The sequence below is a fragment of the Battus philenor genome, unplaced genomic scaffold (assembly GCF_028537555.1).
Source record: "Battus philenor isolate CCGP_79_NKW_IND1 unplaced genomic scaffold, ilBatPhil1.0.hap1 SCAF_25, whole genome shotgun sequence".
In the NCBI taxonomy this organism is placed as follows: Eukaryota; Metazoa; Arthropoda; class Insecta; order Lepidoptera; family Papilionidae; genus Battus; species Battus philenor.
The window spans coordinates 3,136,649-3,158,374 of NW_027181688.1; the positions used below are offsets into that span (position 1 = coordinate 3,136,649).

Here is a 21,726-nt window from a genome sequence, read left to right on the forward strand (position 1 = left end):
ATAATTATTATATGAATGTAAACTCTATCTGGTACGCTTGTACTCATCAGCTTGACTTATTAAACTATACAACAACAAACACTTACGTAAATTGAGCGTCTGTACCCACTCCCCGGATTCGATTTCGTAGATGTCGATATGCGAAGACGTGAATATGAGCAGATGAGTTTCGTTGATGGCTGTCGATAAAAAATCAAGGATTTTAAAAATATACAAAAGTATATAAATAAATACACATTTTTTTATCAGAGCAATACTTGTTATTACAACATTTCCGGCGGTAACTCTAACTACTCTCTTTGCTTAGAATTGCAAGTACACACGTTTTATCAAATTGACAATCCACTCATGCACAAAAAGCGTCCACCAATCTTCGCTATAATAGTGCTTCACAGCCATTCTTCCTTGTCTTTCGCTCTATATACCTTCTTTGGCGCTTTATAACTGTCTCTTTCACTCCCTCCCTCTAGTTCTATCTTCCTCGCTGCACCTATTTCTCACACTTTGTCTCTTTATCTCCCTTACTGTATATATCTCATATTCTGTGTAGCTCTATCTCACAGAGCGAGGTGGGTACTGACCGTGGTGCAGCGGCTGCGCGGTGTACATGATCTCGGCGTCGCGCGCGCGCATGCCGGCGCGGTCCACGTAGAGCGCGAGCGCGCTGAACACGAGCAGCCAGTCGGCGCCGGCCGCCACGGCGCACAACGGCCGCGCGCCCGAGTGAGACAGGAACATGTTCACCTGGTTCTCTGGGTGCACCAGCGCTATCACACAACAATAATTATTCATTAAAATTTTGTTGGAATAAATAAAATATCTTCACTAAATCTTATCATCAGCAAATTAGTATAGATGCTATAGAAACAACTACAACATTTTTAAATAATTGCTGCAAAGTATAAATTTCGTGTCTAGTTTTGGGAATATAGTAGGAACAAACGACAATGGAATCGGGTAAATTTTGAACGTAAAAAAAAGATATAAGTACTTTTGTCCTAGACAAACACCATGTATAAAGAATTTAGTTCAGGAAGTTATAGGGGATGGTGTCTTGATTACTACTTGATACATTGTTGTCAAGGTCATGGTCGGGTTGTGTATCAGTCATGTAGCTTCAAGGAGTCAACCGAAAACAGGTAAATTGTAAAAGTAAAAAATTGGAAAAAGAAAATCTAAGAAACTTTGTTTTAGACAAACCACAGTTGCAAGTGCGCGTGCGCCGATGTATGAGCTCTAGGATCACCAGTAGTAGACGTTGGAAAAAATGGTGTCGCTAGTTGAGCATGCGGTGATGTAGGTACGCCCGAACCTCTGTTTTAAACGTAGCAAGGGTGATGGTGTCGCTAGTTGCGTGTGCGCCGATATCAGTGTACATGAGCAGGTATCGACTACCTGCTCATGCTTGTGTAGATGTGAAGGTATTAAGTGCGTGCAGCGCATCACTTACATACGGCGGGCTGGTCGTGAGCGCGCCGCGGCTCGGGCAGCGCGTGCGCCGCGAACCCGCCGCGGTATCCAAGCAGCAGGCGCGCGCGGCACAGCTGCACGCACAGCACGGCGCCCGGCGCGCGCAGCTCGGCCACGCGCCGCCGCCGCGTCGCCGTGCGCGTGATCTCGTATACGTACACCACCCACGAGCTCTGCACGCACACGAACACACACACACACATAAAAAACCTACAAAAAAACAAATGATAATCATAGCAATTGAATAAATTAAACTACACAAACTACAATGTAGGTCGGTCATCACAATTATTTCAGCCGATAGACGCCTATCATTTCAAGACATAGGCTTATACACTGACTGACAATTTGAAGTGCCAGCGGGCAAACCAAATACCGCGCAGAACAGATGGCCAATGGGACCTTAAGGTTCTTGACATAATGGACCGGCAAGCGCCACGCAGGACATAAAAGTACGGATACAGGTCGCTTCCGATCGGCCTTGTTGGTAATTTATGAAAGTAACTATGCAGTAGTGTACATCCTACCAGTACATTATTTTTATTTTATATTATTTTTACTTGTTGAGGAACCATAAACACTGAAAAATGGATAGATTTATACAACAAGGAGTCATCACAAGTTTCCGCCTTTAGCATAAATTGTGAGGGCATGCAAAAGGATCATAATCCTACATAGAAGGAAGTTACATGCACGACGCAAAGCTATTTCGAAGTTGCGCTGTTTTGGGTTTGATTCTTTTTTCTTCTACAAGATGGTCAACTTTTTTGTGTGTAATTTTAATAGTTTTATTTTCACTTTCTTTTGCTAATATTAGAGATCAGTTTCAAATACGTAGTGTGTTGTAATGTAGTGTGTAGTTCTTTTAAGAAAAATTATATACATTTTGACGTCTTCTTTCTAGTTACAAGAAAGGTAATTATTTAACTAATTTATTTATTTGCAGAGTTATATATATTTTTTATAAAAACTTCTAATTTTTTGTGAAAGAAAGCCGACACGACAACAGCAATCAATGAACTCGTCCGAAAGTGATTAATTTTAAATTTATTTTTCATTTATTAATTAAATAGTTTATTTTCTTTTAATTGAACAATTTTTTTTTGTTTCTTGTACATATGTAAAAAAAAACTAAATTATTTTTGTTTTTTAAATGTTCACTTTGTTCAATTTTCTATTAAAAGTAGTGTTTTTGAAATCCTGAAACCTATGTTCGATATTTACATGGTTTGCTAGAAAATTTTAATTCATTTTGCGTCGTGTTTTTTTAGAAGGTAACCAAAGGTAAAATGAGGTATTTATTGGTGTAGTATGAAACATTTTTACACGCGGAGAATACAGATATTTTGTCATAATATGTCATATATGACAAAACAAGATGCAATTTTTTAATAAAAAAAAACACACAATTTACCTGTCGTTTACATACGACAGCGAACCCGTACACGGATGCATGCAGCTCGCCCACAGCCAAGTCTACGGCACCTTTGGTCTCCGCCAGCTTAACGCTTTCCACCTCAGGGCACTCCAGGGCTCGGATGGGCACCAACCGTACGTGGCGACCACGACCCGCAATCACCACTGAAAATACATTGATTGTTAAGAAATTATTTCTGTGGGGTGGGAGATCAACACTTGTACCATGTATACTTCTAGAATATACATTTAAATATATATACACATATATATATAGGTGTATATCTATACATATATGAAGTATTGTTGGCAGAAGTATAAATAACAACACACTTTGAACCGCCTGTGCATTCGGACTTTTCAAGATGTTATAACAGTATAAGGTTTTTCAAAACTGTAAGTGGTAGTGGGCAGAACAGATACTGCTAAAGCCTTAGGGTTTTTAAAGGACCACAGACAGCCAAACGACCAACGACCCACAGGATGGACTGACGATTTTGTTAATGTCATCAGAAGATGCTGAATGCTAGCTACTTTCAACCGGTCCTATTGGAAGATCCATGTCCGGCAGTTGACATCCTTTTGCTAAAAGGAATTATTAGATTTAACCTACGTTTTTTATTTATTTCTTGTTTTACAATTTTCACAATATACACACCTTAAATAAGCAAAAGTGCATTAGAATTTTTAATTAACAATTAAAATGTTATAATTGTAACATTGTAATGCGTGCTACGAAGTGCTTTTTTAAATAAATATATGCGTGTACGCGTGTGTAGTATACGTGTTCATGTATTCGCGTATCTAATACGCATGTGGATATATGTGTGTGTGTAGGATGCGTGTGTATATGCACGTTAACGCACCCAGCAGCTGCTCCTGCGGCACGTAGCGCATCTTGGCGACGGGCGCGTGAGCTCTGCGCGGCACCAGCTCGGCTCGCTCCAGGTCGAGCAGCGTGAGGCCCGGTTCTCCGCCCACGCACAGCCGCGACCGCTCCAGCACACACGCACAAGTCGCGCCGCGGATCACCGCTGCGCTTGCGTCTGCCACCACGCACGCCGAGTACACCTGAAAAACATAAACTCATTGCATTTGCACTACGAATCTTACACTCCTGCACACACACTCCTGGACACAACTTAATGGATACGTTAATACTAAAAGAAAAACTTTTTTTTTATTTTAGGTGGATGTCTATATATGGATATAGATACCCTGCCCTCTAGGAAGAACAAGGTTATATAGGATTCTTATCCTCTAATTCCTTCTCGGTGTACATTTTCCATACCTTAGTAAGACACCGGATGATATCTTACAGAACTCCGTAGTACCCCTCAGTACTTTGCCAAAACATATTCCGGGATGAAGCTTGATAACCCTTTTTAATTTATTTATTACTACTGTTGACACTTATAAATGTTAAAGCTATAACTTAACTATAATATTATCCTAACCTTTTATGAAATTTATTACTTATCCGATTCAATTTTTTTGTTTTTTTGCTTTAAACAATTTATTTTATATTTTTATATAAAATTTATTGTTTACACTTTCAAACAGATATTATAAATACACATTGATATACATAAAAATGAATTCTCCTTTCACTTTGTCTCATCGTAACTTTTTTTAAAAGCAGATATTTCATAAAATATAGCAACTATTAAAACTGCGTCAAATCATCAAATGCGCAAGCACATTCTCATGTTTAACATGAGCAATGAAAAAAGAATTCTTTTTACATATATATGTCGTGTCGTTGTCTATTCTTCTATGGGCACTGTCATCAGTCGCAAAGTTCCGAAATATAAGTTATGGTTTTGGTACTAACACATTTGTCGGGGAGGTTGTTCCGCTTCAGTATCCTGTGCAGCTCGCTGAGTGCCACGACCCACTTGGTTTTCTCGGACTCCGACTCCGCCAGCATTAGCGTGTGGTAACGTTTGCCGCCTTCCAACTGCGACGTTGATATCTGAAACGTATATTTATAAGTCGCTAAAGTACCAAACAAAGGGTTATATTTGAAGCTTCGCAGCAAAATCGAATCAGAAATCAAATCCACGAAGATCCTGGGTCACCGACGTAGATAGAAGAATTGCTCGTCTGAAATGGGACCGAAAGAGGCGGTAAATAAATACATTTAATTTTTTTTTAAGTTAAACGGTTTTTTGATACCCATATTGTGGTGGTTGTGGAAAAATATGTACCTAGTCCGCCATATTGGAACGGCATCCATCTTGAATTTTAAATTTTGACATAATCATCGTGTTTTACTAGTGTAGCCCTTTTATTTGATATCCATATTGAGGGGGTTAAGGAAAAATATGTAATCCGCCATTTTGTATCGGCGGCCATCTTAGATTTATAATGTTATTGATTTTATTATATTGTATTGTCATCTAAATTAAATGTGTGTACCAAATTTCAGATCAATCTGACAAAGGGAAGGTGCTTAAATTTCAATTTCTAATTTTGATCCAAATAAATTCCGTACGGGTCGAACTAAATAAAACCGTTTAAAAAACAATTATTCCTTAGACTGATCACCAAACTTTTGGCCATTACGATATGAAGTGTCGGCTTACCCTAAATATACAAGGTATGTCCCGCTTGCTGGCGTGTATGACGTCAGACTCCTTGACTGACGTCACACTGAAGTCCGGGTCTCGCATGTCGAGGACTTGACTAACACACACTGATGGTAACGCGTTTCTGCATACAATAAAAATACATTATTAATTAAAAGTTTTCATGTATCATAGGCAAGCACGCAGTGAGTAGGCGCCAAGCAGAATAGATGACCACTGGAGTCTTAAAGTTCTGGAGTGGAAATCACGAACCGGCAAACGTAGCGTAAGATGCCCATGAGGTAGAAACAAAGCATGCAGGTCTCTACCAGCAAGTCTTATGTGAGAGGCCTATGTCCAGTAGTAGACTTCCTGCCGCTGGAATGACGACGATGGTCCAAACTATTCTTGGTATCTGATAGTAACTTAGCTCTTATAGCACCATGTGTGACTGCTTGCCCCACTTGGATAGATATCTAAAATTGAATTCAAAACATTATAAACTGATATTCTTATTTCTAGATGAACCGATGACATAGTTAAGCTAACGCCTTGCAATGGACTTGAATGAATGAATGTTTTTATTTTCTCATTTAACGTATAACCAAAAATGTGATCTCAAATAACATATTCCAAGTTTTATTAGATTGGTTCAAAAATATACTCTATCGCAAACGAAATAGATACTATATTCGTATCACTCACCTGTCCTGAGAAATATCGTAGAGGAACAGTTTGAAATCGCAGACGACAACGAACTGACGCATCCAACCCTTCTTCACGCCGCCTGGCTTAGGAACCTGTCGACAGTTAAAAATAATGTTAAAATGAGTTATATAATGTGTTTTTTTTTTTTGTATTGTAATTGTAAATGTAATTTAAGCTTTCTGCACATAAAACAAAAGATGTTTTTATTTGTTTTTAGACAATTTAATCAACCGATAGCCTGCCTCTGCATGGTATAGGCCTAAAAATCTTCCAAAGGTAGCCTGAATGTCGTCAGTCTATTAAGTGGGGGCCTACCCCCACCGCGTCTACCGGTTCATGGTCGTCACTCGAGAACCTTTCCGCCCCAACAGTCAAGTATAGGCTTATATAATATTAATATTAAAGCTTTTTATCAAATACAGGAATGTATGTCATGTATTGAGAGCGCAAAGTTATCGCTGTTCATCAACAGATGGCTCCACCAGTATGTTGGAAACCTCTATGATATTATATTCCGCAGACTAATCATACTGAAATGAAAGCACTTCATCCAAAGTTCTTTCATATCAGTTCAGATAGAGAATGGCTCTTCTTCTAAACTTCTTTTAAATGGTATGTTGGTCTTGGAAGCGGATGTGTGCTCACCTTTACGTATCCCTCGTAGGCGGTTCCCTGACCACGAGCTGGATCGATACCGAGCGGACGCCGACTGCGTTCTGGTGGTAATGGGCAGCGCGCGGCCACACGTGAGCAACACCGCGTGTGCACGGCCAAACCACATGTCTCACATACAACGCCCTGCCGCGTCAGCCCGATCTGGATACAAGCACAACCCCCGTTATAACAATAACATATTAAATGGTGGGAAAAAAATAGTATAAAATTGTTTAAATTAAAATACTATCAAAAATAGTATAAAATTGTTTAAGCTTGTACTAAAATATCTTCCGCTATATTATTTGTATATGGCTGATTTTGGTAACATTAAATAGGTTTTATTTTAAAGTTTGCAACCAAGTTTGCAAAATTTGGTTTTAAGAGTAGAAATCTTAAAATTCGTATTTCGGTGACTAAAAGTTATAGAACAAAATGACACCTATATTACACCCGTTGGCCCATTGATATAAGGTAGTAATAACAAAAAAAGTACAAGATGGTGTCTGCACTGTATAATGATAGATGCATATAAACGCATCTTTACCTCGTTACCACTAACAAATAATTTGCGCATTTTCTAATAATAACTCTGTTATAAACGTGTGTATTATATGACAAATACATACCATCAAAGACGTACAGTGGTTGCATTTGGTCGGACTGCTGAACGTACGCACAAGGAACTGGTGTATCTTCTGCTTACCGCCAGGCCCCAGAGAAGGATCCTGCAATGAATACTGACGATAAAAATTATTACAGATAAATCGCATAAGACAATTTTTCGCTTGCATTATATAACTTTGTTTAGTAAAATGACCCAAGCTAGGGGTGTTACTTCAAACGCTTCTAGCATTCTGATTGTATATGTACCAGTGTCATATTCATATTGTTACAAAGCACCAATTACAGAACCCTTTAAACAACAAACACGAAACCCTAGTATCAAGAAGTGCCATAGAACTTATAGTTATTTATAGATTTTTGTGTACTCGGATATTCTAACTGAGCACTATCTTACTAGAACCTTCTTTGTAGTATAAATAGGTGTACTCCCCATATCGACAGTTCAGTGTTGTTTTTCGAGTTACAAAATTAAGATCTACGATCAGTGATATAAAGTGAGTATTTAGCAACTTATTTGGACAGTGGTTTCTTAATCGATTTGGAAGCATTCTTTTGACTAACTAAAGTATACTTTATGTTAAAGTAGGGTGACCATCTGATTTGTGAATGAAGGACTCCTTGTGAATCAGTGTTACATTTACACCGCTGGTAGGTGTTACATTTACACCGCTGGTACATAATATACACGAAATGTGTATATTATGTACCAGCGCGAACATATCGTTACCCACTACTGTGGGTAACGATATGTTCGCGCTGGTACATAAAACTGCTCTTTTAGAAAGGAGGACATAGGCGTATATTACATATCTTTGAAAATATCGGTCTCTTAGGTTACTGATTTAATAGCTTTTAAGGGTGAATATGTGTATGAGGCATTTGTCAACAAAAAGCTTTGCTAACAGCTTACACCGATTTCAAATCACACCGTATAGTGTAATGTGTTACATTAATTGATTATTTATATTGGAATGCTACAGGCCAATAACTTATGGCTATACAAAGTCCACAAGGGACCGCGCTAAAAATACTGTTTAATCTTGATATATAATATGTAACATAAAAATCCGAATTTTTAAAATGCTTATTTTACTATATGATATTTGGTTAGGTTTTACATACATTAATTATAGAGCTATACATTCACCCCTTTAAGCTTTTACATTTTACAATCATCCTGTACATGCAATAGGTATTGGCTATATAAATGTGACCCTCACCGTTGACATTTCACTGGGCGAACTCTTGCTGGAGGCAGGGGAGGCTGCCCTCGGTTCCATCTCATCCGGTGACTCCGCCGAGCCGCTCAGAGCGGTGGACTGCTGGGATCCGTACATTAACTGTAAGAGTTTTATATAAATATACCTGACTCTATTTCCTATAATCATCATTGTAATCAATCATATCAGCTGATAGATGCCATGCAAATATCGCCCCGATGACAGGTGTCGCACTGCACCTGGGACTTTTCGGTCCACCTGATGTGGGGGAGGGGGGGCTACGCCGTGTCTACAGCGGTTGCTATTCGAGAACCATAAGTGTCAAAACTATGCCTTTAACCTATTCCACTCCAAGGCTGTTATGTAGCATCGATAAAATTTAATTGAATTATAGTATCTTGCGATTCTAGAATATGTTTCATTCATTCGCGATTCAAACATTTTAGTAACAAAAATCCTTTACTGTTTTAAAATTTTCCGCAAAAAGAAGTATAACACCATGTCGAGTATCACTCGACAATGGAGTTTGTGGAACAAAATCAGTGTCGAGTGACACTCGACATTGGAGTGGAAAGGATTAATTTATGTAATTGAAGTTACGCTACTAGCAGGTTCAGACTGTGCAGTTTTATAAGGCTTAACATTTTGTAACTGCATATCAAAATAAAGTTCACACACGTCAGTGATTTATTTATATATTTAATTTAAATTAATATACACGTGGGCGGATTTAATGCCTTATGTTCAGTAATACACACCTGCCTACTAGTAGCAAGCGAATGAATCTAAGACAATGCTCTATTGTCATCTATTATCTTGATAAGAATTATTTTAGTTTCAATTAATTATAACATGTTTATTCAAAGAGCAGCTATATTATCATTTTTTATTTATTAATAGCACTGTAGCGTATTGTTTAAGACTTGCTAGTATAATCATGGGCTGGACTGTATACGCCTAGGTTAGACCAATGTATTTCAAGTTATACAATTGTTGGCGGCTGACCGGGGCATTTAGAAAATGTCTAAATTTTAATTTTTTATACTTTATATATTTGCAGTTCATGTCGCGATGTATAATATTTGCTTGTTTCATTTATTCTGTCAGTCTATTGTTACATATTACTTTACTGGTACCTTGTTTTGTTAAATTATAAAGAAATTACCGGCATAATTTTCATTTATTTAATCCGTTTATACAGTCCACACGCTCACAAACAAGAACATATAACATCCTTTTAAAAAGAAAACCTAAATAAACATAAGTAAGAAAAGGGCCAATATTTAGCCACTTCCGCACATGCAGTGGTAGGTAGCAAACAATACGAATCACACAACCGCCACCGCCAAATCACTCAACACGTGTTTCACCCCTCCACAGGGCATCTTCAGGAGTTATGTTACACCGATTAGTGCTAAACACAGAGCACTCTGTGTTTGGCAGTTGTGTAGTCTTTTTTTGGTCCTTTTCTTAGTTAGGAGGAACTTCCGCAAGGTAACGCCCTGATTCTATTAAATAAATAAACATAATTTAAACAAGATAGGTTATCGATCTTTGAGGAAGGCCTATATCTAGGCGGTAGGCTTCTATCGGCTGATATAATTATATTGACAATGATTCAAGATTAATATATACATGTTTTATAGTCTTTGACTAATGTAGTTTTCTCTTTAGAATGACGCAACCCTGAGAAAGTTTATTCTAAACATTTTTAAAGTACCTAAGCGGATGAAGGTGGACCTCAGAGCCACCATTACATTATTTAATTAACAAGATAACAAATAAATATATTAAACCAACACCGAACATAATGTTAAATGTTAATAAAATAGCAAAAAAATAAAATAAAATAATAATAAAAAAATACCTTTGCATTGCAACAATGCTGAGCATTTCTGTATCTGTACTGCGGCGACATCTGTGCACGGATAAGCGATGAAAATAAAATGAAAACACGGACGCAAACAAACAAAAAAATATAGCAAATAATAATAGTTAAAATGGCTCTACTGATTAGAAGCTTTTAATACTACGGAACACAGAATAGTTCTTCTTATTTTCAGCCGGTAGACGCCCACTGCAAAGCGTAAGACGTCCACAAACATCGCCGTGATGATGGGTTTTCGCTGCCCGCATACAGCGACCTCAACACATTCCACGTCACGTGGGGGGCATATACGACCCCCGCTGCACTTTCCGTTCAGGCCATTTGCAGTTCTCATTGAAAAACAAAGGATTCTTAAATGAATTGTAGGCTCGAATATTGATAACTTCAAATTGTCTATGCGCGTACGTAATACATATTAAAATTTATAACTTCTTCCCGCTAATTATAGCTTTGTAGTATTGAAAAAGTGTAAGCATACGTCTTAAACAACTTTTTTTTAATTTTAACGTGCGAGTCGCTGCCTGTAAAATCTTCAAAAATTGCCGCGGCACGGCACGCGGCAACGTGTTAACTATATCGTCGATCCACCTAGTGGGGTTACCTTCTAGTTCACGAACCCTTCCGCTCCTTGAACTCAGTACCGATGAAGCTGTGAAAGCCTTAGGGCTGACAGCATTAACATCTTCAGAAACAATAGATGGGGTGCCTACTTACGTCGCGTCTACCGGCTTATCTAAAGTTAATCTAATCAAATTTAAAAATTACTTGTACAACATTAGATTTATTACATACCGACGTCAATATTAGTCTCTATCACTAGTTCAAATAGTAATGTCTCATATTTTATCAGGCAAAAGATGTATATATATTTTTTATATTTATGGTCGTAGGATCCGATAGATCTTATTAACAGCCTTTTACGTGAAGCTATTCTCATTCGACAAAGACTTTTTTCCACATAATTAAAGATTTTTTAGCTCTTTAGAACAGATAACATGAACTGTCCCATAAATCAACGTCATATGGCTATAGTTACGCCTGTAGGTTGTTCCGCTCTTTGTCTGTACGAGTACGCACTATGAAAGTAATAGCGAAACGCTTAGTGCGTGGAAAGGGATTTCAACCGTGTATTATTGTGGTTATATAGCAGATGAGAACACTGGATTCTTATTAAAAAAAATTACGACACCTTTTAATTTCATAAATAATTGAATGTAAAAGCAATATAACTCTCAAAATATGAAAAATGATAATCAAAGATTTATCAGGCCGAACATAATTTATTTTCATTAATTTAATGGCAATAATTTAATAATTACGTCAAATGGAATTTTTTATTTTATCTTCTGGTTGACTTTGGTTAATGAGACACGTGTATACCACCGCCAGTGGTACATTGTTAAGTTACATGTATGTTTTAATTAGTCACGACTATGAATATTATGCTAAGCGTTTTGTTTGATTATTTACACAAAGCCTTATTTATAGAGAGACTTACCTTTTGCTCGTTATTGATAGAAGCCACGTTGTCATAGTGCCTCTCGGTCGGTGCGTCTTTTAAAAATTGATCTAAGTAACTCATCTGTGACGGCGGCCGATCCAAAACTGAAATACGAAAGGGCTAATTTAATAACGAATCTATACATACAGGGTGATTGTTTATAGGTGTAAAAGCTTAAAATCGATTGAACGTATAACTCATTTGTCTGAAAAAAATAGATTTATAGCCAATTTCCAACCAACCTGTATAAAGCGATCATTAAATCTCTATTGGAATATGACAGGGTAGTAACTTCTAGCAGTACAAAGTCTACAGGAACAGAGAGTGAACAATAATTATTCTTTATATATAAATGAGCTATGCATCCATACCTTTAAAGCTTTTACATCTATAACCAATCACCCTGTACAACATTATAAAAAAATTTAACGACTGAATTTAAAAAATAAAAAAGAACACGTAAACCAATCCCAACCGAAACCATGTTCACAAAAAAGAAACCTGTGTCTAATATCTATTAAAAAAAATAATTAACATTATGGTGGCAATATAAGTATAGACGGGTGCAAAAGTGCAAAACATAAAAATAATATACTAATTACAGTTGTATTCTATATTTTTTAAATCACTTTCACGCCCGACTGTACCGAAACATTTTAGTGGACAAATTCAGGACTACTACATGCAATGGACGCTTACGATCGACGCTATACAAAACTAAGCCCCGCGGCGCGGTCGCACCCACACAATACTTGTTGTAGCTTATAAAAGAAAATATTTAACTAAAACCCGTATATTTACACTTTGAACACAAATACGGACATACGGAAGTGTAAAATGGAATAAATGTCTTCTCGCCATAGATGTAGTAATAAGTTCCTATGTCGCTTAGAAATAAAAGTAGTGTATATATATATATATATATATATATATATATATATATATATATATATATATTTATATATATATATATTAAACAATAACAAAATTTTAGATAATAGGTCGAGGAATAAGTTCCTTCGCATTGAATATGAGACAAATATAGCTTTTTGTACACCCAGCTTATTCAAATAGATACAAATAAGCCCGTACATTTTGATCAACTTTATTTAAAAATGGCGTCCGGAGCAAAATCTCAGATTGAAAACGCTTATATTAACTTTAAGTCACTCTTACTGACCACTGCGTTCCATAAACGTCTCAATTTTTTTGGAACTTGCGTTGCATATTTTTAGTAAAATTTGTAAACAAAATTTCACTAACATATTTCTTTTTTTAATATCACCCACCGATAAATGTGATAAACCTACGTTACAGCCAAAAAAAATTGTTATAAGTTTAAAAATATTATTTACGAGCTGGCCTAATATATTTTTCTAAACACACTAAATTTTTTGTCACTTAGGTTAACGTTCTATAGAATTGCGAGAGGATTTCAAAATAACCACAAAAGGGTAGCCGAGAAGAATCTTGGCTCTAATATAGACACACAAGTATTCAGTAAATGGTCCAATATAGACAATAATATATATAAACGGGTTTTAGGTATATGTTGACAAATTACAATATCACCGTATAAATCTCAATAAAATCTTATTTATTAATTTATAAAATAATAAGTATTGTGTGGATGCAACGCTTGCCGCCTATCTAAAGGGTGTTTACAAAAACAGAGGAGTATACAATAAACTGATTAGTCAATACCTATGCTTATACAAACAAGTGTTAAAGAAAAAAAAACCATGTCGCTTAGCGCGTTATGTGGTGTTATGGTGTGGAATTTGTACGGGTAACACAATATTGAAACAGCTGTAAAGTTTCACGCTATAGTTCTTTCGCGTTAAGAATGAGTGAATCATTGTCCGCAAACCTAGCCACGCCTCTTAACGAAACAAATCGTTCCTAGCCACGCCACTTGGCCAATAAATTCAGATTGTCCGTTTAGTTCGAAAGTAATCAATTGAAGACATACACGCAACTGTTTTTTTGTGTAATTTATATATTAAAGTTATCTAACCTAATAGACGAAGTAATCAATAAAAAAAGTTAATAGGATCTTGTATATTCTTGTTACGAATACATACAAGCGCCCAGTAAAAAGCTACCTATGGCAAAAACTGACCCCATGATAGCTAAAAAAAATCAGCTCTAGATGCGTGCGAGGTGGTATCTTCAAGAGATAGAAAGTGAAGGTAGTTAACGTATTGTCGGGCTACGAAGAATAATAGTCATACCTTTACTAAGTCAAGACATTTTCTACATGAGACTTTTTTAAGCGGTTTCACAGCATGAAAAACTTTTTATTAGTTTCTCTTTCATGAAGTTTTTTTACAATTTGTTTAAGCTTTTTCTCGTGTTACTATTTGCCGTACAAAAACACGTAGTAGTGTACATTATAAGGCCGGCGGACAATAATAATTCGCGTCATTCTTGACGCGAACGGACTGTTGTAGTTATCAAAATTAGTTTTTATACGTATGAAAAGGTGTTTTTAAGAAACAAACAAATATGATTCAAATGTCTTTACCATCCCACAAGGCAGATTGTTGAGGGTATTTCAAAAAGATGATTTATTTTTTAATTTTATATAGCTATACTCTGCCACGTCCATGCCACCGCAAGAAGCTTAAGCAAAAGCGAAGCGATTTACACGATGAAGTATATCGGAAAATAATGAAGTAGTTGCCTTTTCGCTTATCGCTGTTTTGGAGTACGACTCCCAATTGTTAAACTCAAAATTCCATATAACCGCCCAAATACCAAAACGTATATATACAAGTTGATTGGTTATAGCTGTAAAAACTTTAAATGGGTTAAACGTATACCCATTTTCAGAGCATTTACACCTATTTCCAATCATTCTATATAAAATTCTCTGAAATATGTTACGCTATTTTTTTCTATTGGAATGCTACAGGCCAATAACGTCTGACAATTTATGAGGACAAACATTAAGCAATGATCATATTTAAAAATACTAATCCGAATTTTGAAAACGCATTTTCTAACTATATCTCTTCTGATACCGTAAATTTTGGATAGGTTGGACCATACATTATTTATCAACAAATGAGCTCTACATTCACCTCTTTAAATCTTTTACACCTATAACCAATCACCCTGTATAGTTTCATAAACCACCCATACAATTTATAACCTTTTACCAACATTTCTCAATCTCTCAATAAATGTATGCCATTGTGAAATAGACAAAAATATATTATGCATAATAATTTAACAACGCATAAAGAATACTACAAAAGAATAACATGTAAAAAGATAACAAAGGCATACATATAGTGTTTTTAATTTTACAAATATATTCACGACTTTCAAAACAGCGATAGTGCGAAAGGGTAAACGTAAAAACATTTTTTTTTCTTTACACTTGCTCATACTTACAATATAAAGTCAAAGTATAAGATATATTAATTAAGAAACGCCGCACAAAGGCAAGAAATCCATTAGGGTATTCATAAATACAATCCCTGTTGTTATAATTTAGACATACGGATTTCAAAGCATTTAACTGTATGACCTGATATGTTTATGGTGCTACCGAAACCGATGTACCGCGCTTCCCTAGTTTCCCTGTTTTTGAAAACTTCATTACCTCATTCATTCAGAATTTCACCAACTATAATAGATTAAAATGCACCAACACACTTGTTCAATGTTTGGTAGCATAAATACATACCATTATTGTTTTCACATATACTTATAACAAAGGGGATGGTTTAGCCACTAGTATATTTAAAAGGACAACAGGGCAGATAAATATAATTTTGTTTTTACTAGCCGATTGCAGTGATGTTTATATATTATAGTGCTACCGAAACAACTGTACCGCGCCTTGGGAAAGCGCAGCGATGTAGGGAATCGAAAAGGCATTAATTACCCCTCTCCCCCTCCCCTATCTTACACATACCTCTAGCGCGGTACAGCGGTATTGGTACCACTGTAACATATATCTTTACAAACAGAATTATAATAAATAAACGTATTCTAACAATAATCAAACAGTACGAAGGAATCTTGTTTTTAGTGATAACAACAGAAACTGTAAACATACAGGTAAACATTCACAAACAATAATCTACTTCTATATAGACATTATGAAACAAAACGGATTTAACATAAAAATAAAATCAACGAACCATTCTCTTCTTTGCCGCTCCAATATGTAGACGATTTAGCAGATCCTTGCCTAGCTGCTTGCAATAACTTTCAAATTTAATCCGATAACCATAAACCGTTGTATGGGCCAATAAAACAAATGTACATAACAAGGCAGTTACAACTTTAATATCATATATACAAGAACAATGCTCTAAACAATGTTCCCATAAACAAAAAAAAAATTTACACATCGCGCGTGGATGTCGCAATACAAAACAAAAACGAAGTAAATGCAGAATAAAAATTAAAATTAAAATAGCAAACAGTATACGAATAATAAATAAATTAAAACCTCTACACTACAGCTTATGTAATTAAAAATCTCACAGATGAAAAATACACTACCATTATTATTATATATTTAATGCATGACTATATAACACAAAATACATTTAACCAATTATTTTTAATTTGATACTTAAAGTGTTCAATTTTAACAATAAGTAATGAGGTTAGATCTTTGAAAGTAATATATCGTAAAATTTTAAATTTGAATTATGACTTGAATTAATATTTCAATGGAGATTTTTTAATTAAATCTCTTAATAAATAATTCCGTTTTTAAATAAGCTGGAGTATAAAGGTAATACAAAATATTGCTTAATAAACTAATTCATAAATATGCCACAGACAATAAAAATGCACTGAGATTCGAAAACTGTTTAAAATTTAAATATAAACAGCACTTCCACATTGTGCTCAAGTTATTTATTAAAAAAAATTAAAACAATTTATCCTATAATGGATATTTAACAAAAAAAATATGATTTAGCTAAATACGTTTTTATTTTATTTTTCAATATTTATCAACTTGTGTTATATCATAGGTAAAATAAAATGACTAGTTCGACTGATCGAAGGCAAAAAAAAAATTAAAAATTATTACAGATTAATAAAATCTTTGGCAAAAATTACAGCAGACTAGATTTAGATTTAAGGACTAGATAGAAGTTCTTAGATGATAAATGACCCAGTTATTAAAACTTCTTAAAGCCACTTAATATTTCTCATTATTTGCTATGTCAGCAAAAACTTGTAATAGTTTATCTATATCATCAAGAACTGTACATCTGATGGTACACTAAAACAGCAACACCCCATATACAAGAAGTGACTCCAAGGAACAAAGGTATGTATGGCTTCAGCCACGTCCGAACTGTCATTAAAAATATAATAACAAAGTCACAATGTGGAAGTTACGATAATATAAAAGCATACAGATATCCACGCGACGAAAAATAAATGCCACAGTAATACACATCGATCAACATAAATGCAGTTGGCGTTTAAAAAATAAACGAACGCTCAAAATAAAGCCGCCATTGTTCCGCCATTTTTAAAATGGCGCGCAATTTCCGTAATCACAGTTCCAATTGCATTTTTCACAGTATCATTAAATATAATTTGAATATAGTCCATAATGCCACCAACGTATATAACATAGCCCGGAATTATTTTCGTTTTTTTCGACGCGGACGACGTTGGACTTTGTGCGAGGAGCCCAAAATTCCATTTGACGTCGGGGGCGTGCAGTTTTTGTGACGTCACGGATACGTACAATTGACGTTTGTGTATTGGGTGGGATTGTGCGGTAACATGTAACCAAAACAAAAGAAAAAAGTGCACTAAATAAACATAATATTACTCCTGTATACGGTGAGTGCTGGAACGGTCGGTACGTGAGATATATATATAACAGTGAAAAAAAAATATTTATATAACTACTATGAACAACTAAGTATACTTTATGTAAAAGAAAAATACTGCAATGATGTGAACTTGATTGTTTGTTACTTTTGCATCTAACAACTAAACATTTAAGAAAAATAAATTTTATAACTAAACAGAGGTGGATAATTTGAATCAAGTTTGGCTTAAACTTAGATGCCTATTCAAGTAAAAATATTTTTTTTTAGTTTTAGTTTTATCTGTAATTATACTTGTGACAGTATTTATGGACTAAAAGTGTACTAAAACGATTCAAATGAAATTTGATAAAAATCCATTATTTAATCATCTTTAATTTATAACATCGGAATTAGAATTAATTTTTCTAAATATGGACTTATCTATGGACATTTAGAGTGATCAGAAAATAACCAAATAGGCGTATTTTCTCAATGGATGTCATTATAAGGTAGCTAAATTTGTTAATCTTTATCAAATTAAGTTTTGACGGTATTTTGCTAATTCAAATTATTTTTTTTTTTTGGAAAAAAATATTTTAACTATATTGGCTGTATCCTGTTGTGGTGTATTCCATATTTAAATTTAAAAAAAAAACTTTGATTTGATAATTAACATTGACTGCCATGTTGGTAATATATGACCGGCAACGGTTGGCCCCGTGACGTCACGGTGGTCATTGATGACCGCAGCGTTTTAATTTTTTAACAATTGTTAGAAACTAAATAAAAATCGAGAGTTTGTGTATTATAATATGACCGGTATATAAAGGATACTTCAAAATGAAAAGTGCCGCATTGAAGGATTAAATTTTTTTAATAGAACGTCAATAAAAAAAAGTTGGAATAAATCTTGCTTCTAACAGTGCACTTTATTAAAGCATAAATGTAGCACCAAGTGGTCACCTTCTTTGTCCTATTTTAAGCAATTTTTAGATTCCAACTAAATGAGTATAGCAATCGATTAATTTTTCGGCCAAATTGATACTATTTTACCAGTTATTCATGTAAATCATGTGTCCCTATGTTGTTGAATATTATTGCATAGATTCATAACAACACTTGTAGGAGTTACGCTTGGTTCAATTGGATTTTTTCTCAAATATATTTGAAATTGATATGTATATCTTCGGCTGGTACATATTTTGAAATTTACTGCCATAATTGTCATTTTTGTTTCATATATAGCCTAAATTTTATAGGTGACCACCAATAAGATAAAAGCTAAAAAACTACCGTGGCAGTCAGTGTTAAACAATGTATACATATCTTTTCTTTTTCATATAATTTTTTATATTAAATATTTACTTATTTTATCTATAATGTGGTTAAATGATAGAAAATTGCTCAGGAATAAAGTAAGTCTACATATATTGCACAAGTATTGTAAAATGTAAATCAATCAAGTCCAATCAATGCAGTAGCATATACCAGTACATGAGTGCGAAGGGGTGTGTGATATAGGTATACTCACAGGAGTTGCCCGGCTGCAGTGGGGTGTCCAGCTTGGCCTGCATGTCGCGGATGTGCTGTTCCTTTCGCTTCATGTCGTGAGCGAGCGTGTCCAACCGCTGACGAGTTTCCAGCAGCTCCCTGGTATAAAAAGGATCATTGAAAAATACTTATTCGGGTCATACACATAACATTTTAAAGAAAATGATTAAGAAATATTATTTAGACCAATGATTATTTATCTGTCAATTCATTTCTCATTCTACCTGTTTCTTTATTCTTTCTTAGGCAAGTGCGATCCAAATCAATTTGACGTCTTTTATTTATTATAAATAAATATGCTATCTACTCTCTTTATCATTCGTATGTATATGTGTATATTTTGTACACGTAACTACACATTACTTATACTTCTATTGTTTCCATACTATGGTTGAGTGTAAGAGATTGCCTCGTGTGATAAGACCGCGCATTGTTCATTGTTCATTCTTTTGTTCATTATAATGAAACTATTTAAATGTATTCTAGCGTGTACAGGAAAGAAGATTAAATTAAATAAAATTAAATATAGTACAAAATAGCTCGTCTGTACCGTGCATGACAAAATAAGGATGTGTTTACATGGTAACAAAATGTCAGTCTACTTCAGTCGATTCCACAGCACATATCTATTATGCTCTATTTGATGTGTGCATGTAGCAATTCGTGGTTAATTTGTGATTTCTTCTGATTAGCGGACAACGGTGGCAGATACAATTGAACACCTATCAATGAAAACGTGCAGATCGTTTTGAAAGTCTGTTACAATATAAGTACGTGAATTTTTATTTGACACATCAGGGAAACGAGTTAGCTTGCATTAAGATCAGCTGGATTCCATACCAATACAAATGCCGGGTAGTATCTGTGTGTACCTTTGACTTGCGAGCAGCTCGGCTCTCGTCCGACTGAGCTCTTCTCCAACGGCTTGTTTGGCCTGGATCTCCGAGTGCAGCGACGATTGGAGAGTGAGGATTTCCATCTTGTCCAACTTCTGGGAACGCCTGTTGCGCCAGCCACCCGCCGCGCCTACCGCTGGGGGTGATGATGGTGGGACTCCGCCAGAACGAGCTGCGCTGGCTGTTTTACAAATAAACATTATTACATAAAAATTGTTGAAGCAGTATAACACTGCTGAATTTCCTAGTTAAAATCAAGTGTTACCAAAATTAAATATAACACAAACTATATCATATTCAAATGATTCATAATAAAGGTGAAGAAGTGTGGAAAAAAAATAATGCAGTTTCTAGATTTAATTTTACGGTTAGTCCGAAACTTATCTTAAATATAAATCGATGGACAGGCAGTAGTTATAAGTCCAATTTTAGATTAGTAACAATAGATTTAATGCTACCGAAACCGCTGTACCGCGCCTTAGGTATGCGCGCGGCGAGATGGAGGTGGATAGTAAGGGCCGCTTCGTTACGTAAGCTCCTTTTCTTCAGCCCTCACTTTGACATGCTTTTCTAGATCGCGGTAGAAAAAGTTTCGGTAGCACTTTACATATTTATTACATATATTAATATACAAAATTACTATATGTAATATTGTATGAAACATCAGTTAAGTCTTACCGTGTTTTAAATAATCCAATTCCTCAGTCATCTTGGTAGCCAAAGCCTGTAGATAACCACGTGCTTCTTTCTCATCAGCCACCCATCGGATAATGTCTGCAATCTACATTAAGAGAGCATTAAATTAAATTTTAAACATATACCAACTGATCTCATTATTTTTGTATGATTGAGCAAAATAAATAAAACGTAATAAGCTGAAATTGAATATGTTGAATCATGGCTCTTTATAAAGAACACCTTTGAATGTAAACATCCCAAATAGAAATGTAGAAGTGAGATGTACAATTATACCCGTTTGTGCGAGACAACAAACTAGGTGTAGTTTACTTTAGCATAAATAGACTATTTATGTATTTATAGTTAGTTACATAGATAATAGAAATGAACAAATTGAAAAAGTACTAATTACTAAACTAGCTTATTACGGAAAACTCTTTTAAAGCATGGACAAGAGAGGTGTACAACCATAACTGTTTGTGCAGGTGAGACTACAAACTACACCTGCTTTTAGATAGACTCCTAGTTAATTTTAATAACTTTTCTGTTAGTAATTATTTAAAACCGCTTCCATAAATTTATATCCAAGGGATGACTGTATGAATCTTAAAGTTTTGGAGCAAAGACCACGGACTAGCAAGCACTGCGTGTCCTACCCACAAGGTGGACATACAATCCTGTTTGCAATTGGTACTGGAAATCTATAGATGAGACCTCTGTCCAGCAGTTGGCGTCCTAAA

At 35.2% G+C, this 21,726-nt stretch overlaps 1 protein-coding gene across 1 annotated transcript in view; it reads right to left on the bottom strand.

Annotated features, from left to right (window-relative positions):
* The window catches only part of gek (serine/threonine-protein kinase gek), a 61,836-nt gene that overhangs the window by 6,400 nt on the left and 33,710 nt on the right, over nt 1-21,726 (bottom strand). The window contains exons 23-39 of the mRNA XM_068768279.1: nt 20,987-21,089; nt 20,285-20,489; nt 19,393-19,511; nt 16,212-16,265; nt 12,052-12,158; nt 10,533-10,583; nt 8,666-8,785; nt 7,448-7,558; nt 6,810-6,980; nt 6,162-6,256; nt 5,475-5,601; nt 4,721-4,861; nt 3,753-3,957; nt 2,885-3,051; nt 1,451-1,643; nt 582-767; nt 87-179 (exon numbers count right to left, since the gene is read on the bottom strand). Of these exons, the coding sequence (XP_068624380.1) occupies nt 87-179; nt 582-767; nt 1,451-1,643; nt 2,885-3,051; nt 3,753-3,957; nt 4,721-4,861; nt 5,475-5,601; nt 6,162-6,256; nt 6,810-6,980; nt 7,448-7,558; nt 8,666-8,785; nt 10,533-10,583; nt 12,052-12,158; nt 16,212-16,265; nt 19,393-19,511; nt 20,285-20,489; nt 20,987-21,089 (2,248 nt within the window). The remainder of the gene's footprint in view (nt 1-86; nt 180-581; nt 768-1,450; nt 1,644-2,884; nt 3,052-3,752; nt 3,958-4,720; nt 4,862-5,474; nt 5,602-6,161; nt 6,257-6,809; nt 6,981-7,447; nt 7,559-8,665; nt 8,786-10,532; nt 10,584-12,051; nt 12,159-16,211; nt 16,266-19,392; nt 19,512-20,284; nt 20,490-20,986; nt 21,090-21,726) is intronic.